The sequence below is a fragment of the Podarcis filfolensis genome (genome assembly GCF_964270895.1).
Source record: "Podarcis filfolensis genome assembly, chromosome: 8".
Lineage (NCBI taxonomy): Eukaryota > Metazoa > Chordata > Lepidosauria > Squamata > Lacertidae > Podarcis > Podarcis filfolensis.
In genome coordinates, this window is record NC_139611.1 from 62,613,040 (window position 1) to 62,626,344 (window position 13,305).

Genomic DNA, 13,305 nt, shown 5'->3' on the forward strand with positions numbered 1-13,305 from the left:
GACAAAATGCCATGACTGCATGCACTGTAAGGGGGAGAGGTCTGAATTACTGGCTGTGAGCGTTGAGGATCATAAATTGAGAAGCGATGTGGCAAGGCATGATTGTCAGACAGAGAGGCTTTTATTCACAAGAGGTGAGGTAAAAAGGAGAAGAAAGCTGGACACTCAGAAGGTATTGTAGATTGTTTTAATTTGTTTCACTGAAGGGCATTGTTTTTCTTTAATTTATTTTTATTTACTGCACTGGGTGGCATCTTACTTTATCTTACTTTATCTTGGGTCCTGCCCACATCTGGCCCCGCCCACTCCCACATTTGGCCCCGCCCACCATTAGGATGGTGGCCCTTGGGAGGTTGACCATATTTGAATTTGGCCTTTGGGTCAAAAGAGGCTCCCCCAGCCCAGCTTACAGGGAGAAGGCACATGCTCCTTGCTACCGATTGCCAGTGCTCGTTTAGTTTTGGATGAAAACACTGACTTGGCACCAGTGTTGCGGCTTTTGTTGCTGAGGTCCACCGAGACCTGCGGATGAAAGTAAGGGTTTTGCAATGAATTCACTTTCCAGCAGTCACTTTAGTTAAAAAACAAACCAACACCCAAATAAATACTGGTGTTTAAGTCTGCCTACTTTCAATGCAAGGACATTTGCGATGCAGTCACCAAGCCTAAACTATTCCAGCACATGGGTCAAATGTGGCTTGTGAATGGTGCATGAATGATGCTACTCTAAAGTACATTTCAGAAGCCACCTGGCCTAGCAAGTGATTACCCACCCGCGATGACATACCGGTACTTATCTCTTTAGCACCTGCTGATAGAAATGGCTCCTGTAAATACAACTCAGTTGTAAAATCAGTTGTTTTACAGTATTCTGGAACAGAATCAAGCATATAACAGCAGCAGCAGCAGCAACAACAACAACAGACATTATTTTTATTGTTTTTAGCGTTTTGTAGAAATTCTTTTCTTGCTTTAAAAAATTGGGTTTAGTGTTTGATCCCATTTTAATCTTGTATACTATTTTAGCAGCCTCTGGCCATGAAGCAGTTTATAAACCTGCTAAAATAAATGAAAAGATGAATAAATATTTGTGAAATTAGCCTGCTGTGCAGACAGTAAACTTTGGCCCTTGCTTTCTTCCCATCAGCCTCCCTTCCCTGTGGCCATAAATTATTCAGCCTGTCTGCCTTGTGAATGGATCATTTCCTGTTTGGCTTCTCCAAATGCTGTGTATTATCTCATGGGTTAGTGTAAATCACGGGTTAGCGATTAACTCAGGAACGTTCTTCTCAGGAGAAGTCCTATTTAAACTGTATTAAATACAACCTAATGTTCTTATTTGGGTGTGGATGACAGACTGTAATAGTGATCTGCAAAGTAGGGGGCAAAAGGAAATGTGCTTGGTGTTAACTCCCTGTACGCTGACGAAGTCATGGTACTACTAGTCAGACAGTTGCCTAAGAGTTTCACAGGGCACATAAAGGCCAACCAAGCATTTGCTTCTCTTTTTATTTAGGACATTTATATCCCACCTTTCCACCAAGGTGGTGTACATTTGCCGGCGTATAAGATGACTGGGCGTATAAGACGACCCCCCAACTTTTCCAGTTAAAATATAGAGTTTGGGATATACTCGCCGTATAAGACTACCCCTCTTCCAACGCACACCAAATAAAAATTTAAAAAACCAGTCTCTAGTCCAGCTCGGAAATCCGCTCCACTTCCCAGTGGCCGGGGGCTTCTGGGGCCAATTTTCAAGAGTATTTCTGCTTCATCTAGAGAGCTTGATGTCCTCTGATTTAGTTTGCTGTCGTTTTATCCTTTAGTGGGGAGTTGCTGCAGGAGCTGCTGCTGTAGCCGGCGAATAAGACGACCCCCGACTTTTGAGAAGATTTTCCTGGGTTAAAAAGTAGCCTTATACGCCAGAAAATACCGTGGTTCTTCCCTCTCCTCTCCTCTCCATTTTATTCTCACAATAACACTGTGAAGCTGAACGAGAGTGACTGGCTCAAGGTCACCTAGTGAGCTTCATGGCTAAGTGAGGAGTAGATCTCTGGTCTCCCAGGTCCTAGTCCAAGTTGTTTTAAAACAACTGCTGCTATTTATTTTTTATTTTGTGGCTACTGATGCAAATCCCACAGCAAGGTTCATCTGAATATTCTTGGGTCCATGCAATTATTTTTTGTGAAAGATCACTGGTCAGAACAAATGAACGGATTTTGAAGGAAACGTGTGAATGATCAGTGGGAGAAAAGCATCAGGGAAAAACAAGAAATACTCTTCAGTATCTTTTTCTATTTTGCCAAGTGGAATATATGAAACTGTGGCATTCTAAATTAGACTATTGGTACATTCAGCTTAGTATTCCCTGTACTGACTGGCAGCTTTACCTGTTAATGCCAGGGATCAAACCTGGGGCCTTCCATCACTGAACAATGACAGTTCCCCATTAGCTGCAGCTCTACCCATTAAAAAATGTATTAATCTGTACCACTGACCTCCCCTTTTCCAATCTCTAGATCATCTTACATTATATTGGTTGGGGGCTGGAGTGGATCTTTTTGAAATCTTCCTGGCAATTGGCTGCTGAAACATACTGGAATACCCCAGGCTAAAGTCTCGCTTGGAAATTAGGGTAGGTGGGAGGTTGTAGGCATTTGCAGCGGGATAGTTGTGGATTCTCTGGCGAGCAATGCGTGTATCCTGGAAAGGAAAGAAATGGAATTTGGTTTACACTGTTGATAATCCTGGGGGGGGGGGGGAGTGAGATGGGATGACTTGGGAATGTAGAGATGGTCTTTAAACAGCCATATCATTCAGATTTTTCAGGAATTAGATGCTGTTGAGTTTGCAACCTGCTCTGAAAATATTGTTGACATGCATAAAGCTCTTTGAGAAGTTGTTGAAAATGGTATATAAATATCGGAAGCAAATGAACACTAGAAAGCCAGCCATTCTAGGAGCCAGCTGCCATCTTGGAAATACAGTGGTACCTCAGGTTACAGACGCTTCAGGTTACAAACGCTTCAGGTTACAGACTCCGCTAACCCAGAAATAGTACCTCAGGTTAAGAACTTTGCTTCAGGATGAGAACAGAAATCGTGTGGTGGCATCAGGAGGCACCATTAGCTAAAGTGGTACCTCAGGTTAAGAACAGTTTCAGGTTAAGAACAGACCTCCAGAACGAATTAAGTTCTTAACCCAAGGTACCACTGTATGGTGGTCATGAAAGACCATCTGCTGTGGTGAAAAACATCCTAGATGGTTTTTGAAGGTGACATCTTCTTGCCTGAAAAGGTGTCATTACCTCCACATTGCCAAACCCATCTGTATTTTATATGAAGTTCACTCCAAATGAAATCAATATTTGATAAATTAAATTTGTAAAAGCGTCTCTTAACTATCCTTTAGGAAAAGCTTTAGAGCTCAGTTCTATTCAATATAGCCCATAAATCCCATTGATTCTCAGCCTGGAATCTCTACCACCCAATCTTTCACTGCTGCCACCATTTTCTCCCACGTCTTCCCATTTCAATCATAAACCAGAGGGAGAGAGGAAGGGAAGGATCCAAAAGAGAGTCTTGGTATTAATCTGTCTCTTTCTTGAATTGCCCAAGATACACCCTTGAAGTGCTTGGGGGTTTTCTGCAGCTCCCCAGTCACAGATTGGCTATCCTTGGCCTACACCCATTAATCACCAGATCGGCATCTTAACAAGAAATTCCCACCCAGTTAGGGCCAACTCCTATGCTTCTATCTGATGTAGTATAATAATCAGAGACTGATTTCTCCCATCATTTTCACGTAGTCACTTTTTCTTAGGAGCATGAGTAATAATGTCCTATTTGGGTGACAGCTTATATTTACCACATCTGTGTCAAAGATTGAACATATCAAATCAAATCCATTTATTGTGAGGACCATGCCTGTGCACAAACATCAACACTACAATAGTTAAAAATATTAAAATTCATTACATACTATGCCAACAAAACCTTCTTCCCACAGAATAGAAAAGGAGGGAAAACGAGCAACGAGTTAAACAGACGATGAAGGGGTCTTTACATTGTCGTCCATAAATCTTTCCCTGGCTTTCATGGCCTTCATCACAAAAACCGCTACCACATGGGTAATGCGTGGGTTTGCATCAACTAACAAAAATTTTACTCTATCTTCAGGACTGGTTATAGAATTGGGTATAATTTGCAGCAATGCGTCTCTAAAGCCCGAGTAAGTGGGGCAATAGAGGAGGTAATGTGTAAGATCCTCTTTAATTTTCATAAGGCAAGGACATAAATGGTGTTCTACTGGGGTTTTTGTGTATCTACCGGTCAAATAAGCAGTTGGCAATGTTTGGAACCGTGCCATAGTAAAAGCTCTCCGAAGGGTGGGATCAGTGATCTCCACCAAGTAGTTGGCACAGATTTTGACTGCTTTTACTCGAGGGAACCAGTAGGAAAACCCAGAGTTTTTTTATCTTAGTGGAGTCCAAAAAGGCGTCTTTTTCAAAGATCCATTCCCGAACTTTATCAGGGCTCCACAATTTGAGAGTATTAAACTCAGGTAGGTTGTATCTAGATAAAATGTCTAGTAGATTTTTATGCCAAGTGGTATTATTTTGTAATGATACAAAGGCTTGTTTAGCCAATAAGGTGTTCGGGGCATCTATGAGGTTGGTGGAAAAACGCAGGAATCTTAAGTGGGCCCTGGCAGACACAGAGGGTAATCCTACTTCCACTCTTAGGAAAGCTGCTGGAGTGCTCTGAGGGAGGCCTAGAATTCTTCTGAGATAAAAATTTTGGAAGATTTCAAGCCGTTCTAACAGCTTCTGATTCCATCCCCAGAGTTCTACTCCGTATAACATCTGGGGAATCACTTTTCCAACAAAAGTTTTTAGTGCCGGGGTCACCAGTTGCCCTCCCCTCGAATAAAAAACGCTGAGCAGAGCACCAATTGTCCTACGTGCTAGAAGGGCTACAGTCTTGAAGTGGGCAAGCCAGCTAGATGTAGCTTGGAAAGTGATACCAAGATATTTAAAGAGAAGACATTGTTCAATTTTGTGTTCATCTAAAGACCATCTGAATGTGTGGCGAGCTCTAGGCCATTGTTTGGTATTACAGACAATGATAGATAAATATACAAAGACACATAAGAGCAAACTTTTTGTGGCTTTTGTAGATCTTACATCCGCTTTTGACTCAATCTGTAGGGACAAATTATGGCAAAAACTATATGACACAGATATAGATAGACGACTTTTCAAAATACTTAGAGAGTTACATACAGACATCACAGTTAAAATTAGAACTGGGATGTCAGGCAACTATACTGACCCACTGCCACTGGGGAAAGGGGTTAAACAGGGCTGTTTGTTAGCGCCGTTCCTCTTTAATTTCTATATAAACGACATTGTTCCAGGGCAGGAGCTGATGACTTATACTTTGCCATATGTTGTTCAACATATGGCAAAGTATAAGTCATCAGCTCCTGCCCTGGAAGGCAAACACCTGAATATACTGCTATATGCTGATGACATGGCGGTCATGGCACTCACTCGAAGGGGCCTACATAGCATGCTGGAGGGGCTCGTAGCTTATTGTTCCCAAAACTCTCTAAAGATAAATTATGATTGAACATATCATTTCTGTGGTGAGGTAAATGTGAGTTGTCATCGCATTCATAAGAATATTAACCATGTTAAACTGAGGTAAAGTGCTCTCAAAATGTAAACAAAATGACATACTGAATGGGTTTAAAGCATGAGGTACAAGCTGGGGAAGTTGCTCATTTATATCATACCACAGCCCCTCACGTGTAGTATGGGGATACACAGAGCCGTCTTTCTCATAGGGCTTAGTGGTGCGTTGCGCCAGGGCGCCGGCCTCTCAGGGGTGCCCCAGTGAGCGGGAGCTGCACGGCTTTGCCGGCGGCTTCCCCTTCCCCTGCACACCCGCCAGCTGCGCCCCGTCAACCATATGGCTGGCGGGCGTAAAGATTGCCTCCCAAGCCTCTGTGGGAGGAGAGAGATCCCTGCAGAGGCTTAGGATGGAAGCTGCGCCCCGCCAACTATATGGCTGGCGGGCACGCAGCTTCCTTCCCAAGCCTCTGCGGGGCTTGCTCTCCCGCAGCGGCATAGGCGAGAGTTGTGGGGGGCCCCCCCATGGCTGGCAGTGCGCAGCTTGCTCTTCCCCCCCACTATCCGTGGTAATTTGGGGGCGCTGGGCGGATATTTGCACCCCGGCGCCGCATCTGCTAATGATGGCCCTGGGGATACAGGCCTTCTTCACAGGCTTGTTGTAAGGCTTGCTGAGATAATAAAAATGCACAACCACACACTCCCCACCTGGGATTCCCAGCAACTGGCATTCAGTGTCATAATGCCTCTGACAATGTGCCTATCGGTGCCCAAGACTCTCTCCACAATGAGAACGGGGAAGTAAGTTCACAATATATAATTTTATTCAAAAACTTGAAAACCAACTCTGAGAGCCATCAGCTTTGACATAAGGAACAGCAATTATAAAAAAAACAACACACATGCAAAAATATACATTTTATAAATAAAACAAAGCAAGAAAATACTGTGCAGCAACCAGTAAAATACACAAAGCCAGAAAGTGTAGGGCTTTATGATACATTTAAATGGGCCAGAGTCAACACCAGGCATCCCCAAACTCGGCCCTCCAGATGTTTTGGGACTACAATTCCCACCATCCCTGATCACTGGTCCTGTTAGCTAGGGATGGAGGGAGTTGTAATCCCAAAACATCTGGAGGGCCAAGTTTGGGGGTGCCTGGTCAACACTACGGTTGAGAAGGTCTGTTGTGAATAGGCCACCATCTGAATAGATAATGGATTTGCAAAGTATTTCCAGTGCTGGATCTTAGTGATTGGGGAAAGGCATATATGGAAAAAGACCTCAGGCATCCCAGGCATAGGCCACAAAAGACTTTAAAGGTAAGCATCAGTAACTTGAATTTAGCTTGTAAGCAAACAACTGATGAATGAAGATCATGCAAGATTGGTGTTATATGTTCCCTGCTGGGCTAATATCATAAAGCAATCTGGTTGCTGTATTCTGAACCAACTGCAGTTTCTGCTGCAATAGATTGATAGATAGCTCTTTTCATTTACTGCTGTTGCCACAACAGAAGTAGACATTGTTTATTTATTTGAGGCCATTATACCACTTAATCAGTGGCATTTCTAAGCAGTGTATATAAAAATAAACCAGAGAATAAAATAAGAACTTGTCATAAAACCAAACACTGCCTTTAAATAGCTTCCAGTAGTTCTGAGCCACTCACCTGAGCCATGTGGGGGCCACCTGTTTGGAAGCCGATGCGATGCTTCGACACGCCAGAGCGATGGGCAGCTCTCAGCTGGACGTCCCTGCTGGACGTGCAGCTTCTGTGCAGCACCACCTACATAGACTTTATGGGATTTTGACCTTAGTGAATACACATGGCCCCCAAATCAACCCTGCCTATGGCCAAAGTGTTTGGGTTTTGAGAACGAGTGCTGTCTGTGCAAATAAGTATACATATTTGATCTCTCAGAGGCAGTTGTCCAACAGAGGAGGAACAAACACCTACCTAAACACACTTTGCTGAATGAATTATATCCCATTAATTTCTAAAGAATTTGCTTCCAAGGGTAAACTGGAGGATGGAATCCAGGTTTAATTACAGCAATCTCTGGGTGGATGACTTAATGTTTATCAGGCTATCGCAGGTCTATTCCTGACAACAGTAAACTCGTCATTATTACTATAGCTCATAAACAGTAGAAAAGGAAAACCAAGGTGTGTGGGCATTTTAAAAGCTTCACTGGCAGTAAGACTGACAATGGCTTCAAAGAACTTCTCATCGCTGGCCTTTTTTTTCTTCCCGTCATTCATAAATATGTATAAACCTTACCAAGGAAGGGAAAAAACAGGTTCCTTTCCGGGACTGGGAGACATTGTTGAGAAGTGTTGACTGATCGATTACATCATAGAATCCTGGACCTGGATTTTCATTCTGGGAAGGAACATAGTGCATAATCATGACAGGGCAGAGTCTGCTGCAACAGGGTTTATTTTTGCCAGTGCTCAGGAAATTGTTTATTTGTTTAGAAATAAAATATTAACTGCTTAACCAAAATAGTATTTCATATAAAATAATGTAAAACAGTATACAGCAGAGGTTTTCAACCTTTTTGAGTACATGGCTCCCTTGACCAACTACATTCTTTCTGCGGCACACCTGTGGGACTCAGGAACCCAGTTATGTCACCTGTTGCCTGCAGAGCCAGCAGCCTCTCATCCTTTTGTGAACACTCTCCCTTGCGGAGAGTTCCCTCAGCCTCTCTCCTCTCCACTCTCCTTAGGAGTTCTCTGGGCAGCCGCCCCTGGTCTCTGAGCTGAGAGGTGCCTCCTCACACTGCCCCACAGGGTAAGGTTTCTAAAAAAAATTCAATGAATCCGGGGAAACTTTTCAACTTCAATTTTGTATGGGGACTGATTTGTAAATCCGGGGACTGTCCCCGGGAAACGGGGACGTCTGGTAACCTTACCACAGGGGCCTGGGACTTGTCTGCCCAGCCAAGGGCTAGTGGACTGGCTGGCTGGGCTCCCTCATCTGCTTGCTTGCTTACTCTGATGCAGCATCAGCTCCTGGCAACCAGCACCCCATGCCAGCCCCAGAGGCACTATTTGCCTGTGGAGTTAGTAGCCAGGGCTGCTGCAACAAACAGCTGTGCAAGCCTTTGGGAGGCAGAGATGTGTGAGGGCATCAGAGTAGGGAAGAAAAGAAGGACAGAGGCCAGCGTTGCCCGCGGCAACCCCTGACCATCATTCAAGGCACCCCAGGGTGCCACGGCACTCTGGTTGAAAACCACTGGTATACAGATAAAACCAGCAATCGCTTAAAACAAATATGTTTTAAGCCTTGGTGATTGATGAAATTAGGGCAGAAGTACTAGAGCAATTGCCAAGATGGGCAAGTCTAGTGGACCTTCAACTTTGCAGGGTTCTGCAGGCATTCTGAAAAACCATAGAATATGGCGTCTGATATTTTTTAAGCATCTGTGTTCGCACATTACATTCACTCTATGTACCTGTGTACACAAATAGTTGGGCTGAAGGGTAGCCAGTAGCAGCAGCCCCTTGTCTGAGGTTTTTTACAGTCAAGCAGGATATAAATTTCATGGCGTAATAAATAAATAACAAATAGACGTTTCATCTGAGCCCCCAGCTTTCCCTTCTCTGTTGCCATGTGGCCTCTTCTGGGTCCCCTAATCTGGCCTCAGGTGTGGTGGAGGATCACTAGTGTTAAACGTAAGATTTGGCTGCCCGTCTAGTTAGCTTCTGGCAGTGGAACTGGGACAGGAGGCCACCATGTCCTTTGCCTCAAGCAACATGTTTTGGGTCTGCCGTGAAGAAGCTGTCTTCTCCAAGATGGTGCCTGCTTTCATACATAAGAGATAAAAGAGATATGACAGGCTCCTGCTACCTGCACTTTCCAGAAAACAGCTGAGGGCATTTTTCTTCTGACAAGGTTTCCCAGGTCTCTTTTATTTTACATGTAGGTACTGTTTCTTTGTGTTTACATGTTTAATTTTTATTATTATACATTATTGTACATTGCCTTGAAACAGTTGTATAAAGGGTGATAAATAAATCAACAACAACAATAATAATCAGGACATAATTTGAAGACAAATGAGGCTTTTAACCATAGGTCAACGCGTCAAATATATGCAGTTTTAATCCACTGCTTTAAGTCAGTTAACTGCTGGATATTTCTTGAATCTGGCCCTACTTAGGAATCTGACGTGCACTTAGTGTCAAAGTGAGGGCATGCATTGTTCCTCCAGGCAGCAGCAGAGGGAATATGTGCGACATGTGTGTCACCTCATGGGTGGAGAAGCACACAATGGCATTATAATGTGGATTCAGCACTTACCCTCCCATACGCTAAGCCTCTCAAATGTTTTGCTGGTTTTTGTCAATTGTCACTGTACACTAAGAAGCCTCTTCTCTGCTTGTTTCAAAATCAAAATAATCTCATTTTAATGGGGAGTCTCAAGTTGCATGGCAAAACGGGTCGAAAATGGAGGATTAAGTTTCCCTGGTGTCTGCTCAGCAACATAGAGAGAGACCTGGGGAGCTCAAATCCATTGCATGTCTAATCCCACCTATACATCTGATTTGGCCTGAATTATTTCAGCATGTGGGCAGAGTGTATTATTTCAAAGTGCCGCACCCCTCCCTGACTCAACTCTCCTTCCAGAACGACTTTTCTTTCATTCCAGAAGTGAGTACTGGGTGGTTTTTTTCTATTTATAGAATGAAATAAAACAAAAATGAGCCCGCTGTCTTAAGATGCCACTTTCAATATGCAATGGATGACAAACAGGGCTTTGTTAGAAGCTGAGTTTATCCCCTGATAGGCCAGAGCTGGTGGTTTTGGGGTCAAGCAAGACAGTGAAGTTGTCAAGCAGAGTCTTAAAGTGGAGTGGGAATTTTTTTCTTCGGGACATATTCTGAGCTTCTGCTCTGGGCCACTTTAGCATGCCATTCATCAATCACCTGACATCACCATGACATCAGGTAATCCATTTTGCCTTTGCAGAAAACCCTGAGTTCAATCCGCACTGCAGAGGAAGATCCCAACCAATTAAAGTAGGCCTTGAAGTTGGCTCCAACCAGCTGGTAAGTCCAACCCCCACTTGAATCAGCTACAATCTAGGCATTTAAAGGCTCCTTGTTATTCCTTTTGCAGCCATAGAATTATTTGCCCCACCCCTTTGTGGCAGGTGAGCGTTGTTCAGGGAGAATGGCCTTGCAGGCCAAATTAGGCCCCCTACTGGAACTAATATTAAAAGGTAAAGGGACCCCTGACCATTAAGTACAGTTGCGGTCGACTCTGGGGTTGTGATGCTCATCTCGCTTTACTGGCCGAGGAAGCTGGCGCACAGCTTCCGGGTCATGTGGCCAGCATGACTAAGCCACTTTTGGCGAACCAGAGCAGCACACAGAAATGCTGTTTACCTTCCCGTCGGAGCGGTACCTATTTATCTACTTCCACTTTGACGTGCTTTCGAACTGCTAGGTGGGCAGGAGCAGGGACTGAACAACGAGAGCTCATCCCGTCACAGGGATTCAAACCACCGACCTTCTGATCGGCAAGCCCTAGGCTCTGTGGTTTAGACCACAGCGCCACCCATGTTCCTGGGACTAATATTAGTTTGGAACAATTAAGTAAGGGCTTGAAATGAACCTACTCAGACTCTTAGAACCTCATCTGACGCCCTTCTCTGGGTCCCTTCTTTGAGGGCAGGATGAAGGGTGATGACAAGGGAGAGGGCCTTTTCGATTGTGGCTCACCGCCTGTGGAACACTCTCCCCAGTGAGGCTCCTTCTATCTGGCTCCTTCACGGACATCTTTTAGGCATCAGTCAAAGTGTACCTTTCAGGTTTTTAATGAACTGGGATGATGAAGGGTTTTGTTTTTTTTAAGTTAGAGTGCTTCCCAAGCTCCCTGTTGCTATGGAGTGGGATGTTTGTATGATGATGATGTATGTAAGTGAAGGTAGGTATCAGCGTGGCAAGAGGCTTAGCAAGGGCAGCAGGTCAGGCAGAGAGATGCCGTGGCATCTTCTCATCAGTTCAGCATCTATAGCCTAACACAGTGAAGCACATCCAGCTGCTGTTGCTTATCTCTGTGGGACTGCTCTGGGTCACAGCCACAGTGGGGTGGAGATGTCTTGCCCCTTCAAGGGCACTACTCTCCAGGAGCTCAGCATGGCCTCAGCAAGCCTTAGGACACACTTCCTGGTTTGCTTGCACAATGTTTACTCGGAGGTTATAATACTGTGTCCACTCTTTATTGAGCGTTCATTCTGATTTGTATGTTGGGAGGTTATATGACAATGAGCATTCATCCTGATTTGCTTGTGGGATGCTTATAAGTTTACCCATTAATCTTTGTTCATCCCACACTTTCCAGTGCATTTATAGTTCACTTTCCAAACCACAAATAGTCCTGGGTTTGTTTGCTTTTTAGTAGATTTGTTGTAATACAGTGCCAGAGTGCTTTAATCCACATTAAGTGCACAAACCCAAATTTACATTATACGCTTAAATCCCTCCTGGAAAATAGTGACAGTCTGAAGGCACCCATAGTTTGTCATGCAAACCAACCCACTGACTTTCCTTGCTCACCCAATTCCCCCTGCCCCGCAGCAATAAGTCTACTCCACACTTTCCAGCAGCTACTGACTTTTCTACACAACTTTGGCTTTCTTGCAAAAGTCCCCAAAAAGGGTGGGATGCATGCAACACTCCCCCTTACATGTGAAGAAGCAAATGTTCTCTAGGGATAATCAAGAGTATGCCAAACCCTTTGTATTCCTTGTGGCTTGGCTCATTGCCTGCTGGAATTACGGTATGAAGGGGAAAATTCTCAGGAAGAGAAAGGAGCATACTGTGAAGACGGTTCAAGCGTTGCCCCTTCTGGCTTCTACTCTGAGAATTTAGCAACAGGTTGGCTTGCCGGTGGCGTGGAAGATAAATTTGCAAAGATGAGATGCTTGTTATGTATCGGCGATTGGAAGGGAGGTCTGAGAGGTAGCATAGTTCTCAATGGAGAAGGGAGAAAGGGGAGGAACTGAGAGCAGTTTGGGTCCCAGGCAGTAGCTGGAGGAAGATTGTGCAGGACCCAGGAGGAAAGGGAGAGGGTCTGTTGCTAACACCAGCAGTTGACCAAAGGCACAACAGGCCCCATGTTGCACATTGAGGATACTGGAGCTCCCAGTCAGGGGATTAATATTGCAAAAAAGTTATTCAGATATTGCAAACAGGTTCTTGGAAACATTTCTTTCCCAAACCTTTTCAGATTTTCCACAGAAAGGATAAATCTAGATTAAATTGTGGGCAGGGAGAGGGAGATAAAAAAAACAAACTAACATTTTGATGCTGATGTTGTGTGGACACTGCCAAAAATTTCATGCATGACATTAGTAATACCGATCCTACAATAAACACCTGCCTGGAAGCATGCTTATCCCCAAGATGGGCCAATAAGAACCGTGAGGGCGTGAGATGTGACTTTTTTTTTATGGTAAATCTCTATGGGAGCAGTGGTGTGAAAATGTGCATTTCCAAAAAGCAAACGGGCTAAAAGGTGTCATTTGCACACTTACTCCATACTGTATATCGTTTTTCCTTGAACCAAAGTGCCCCTGAAGGATTTAGCACTCCCCATCTATGAAAAAATTTTTTTTCCTTCCAGTAGCACCTTAAAGACCAACTAAGTTAGT

At 44.2% G+C, this 13,305-nt stretch overlaps 1 protein-coding gene and 1 long non-coding RNA gene across 2 annotated transcripts in view; both read right to left on the reverse strand.

The window, feature by feature from the left end:
* Positions 1-13,305, reverse strand: part of STPG1 (sperm tail PG-rich repeat containing 1) — a 29,483-nt gene that overhangs the window by 13,321 nt on the left and 2,857 nt on the right. The window contains exons 4-6 of the mRNA XM_083625589.1: positions 7,920-8,021; positions 2,530-2,703; positions 411-522 (exon numbers count right to left, since the gene is read on the reverse strand). Coding sequence (XP_083481715.1) covers positions 411-522; positions 2,530-2,703; positions 7,920-8,021 — 388 coding nt within the window. The remainder of the gene's footprint in view (positions 1-410; positions 523-2,529; positions 2,704-7,919; positions 8,022-13,305) is intronic.
* On the reverse strand, positions 174-404 carry LOC310767992. Its single transcript, XR_014551150.1, has 2 exons — positions 260-404; positions 174-218 (listed from the first exon to the last, which is right to left on the reverse strand). It is a non-coding gene; the product is annotated as an uncharacterized lncRNA (long non-coding RNA).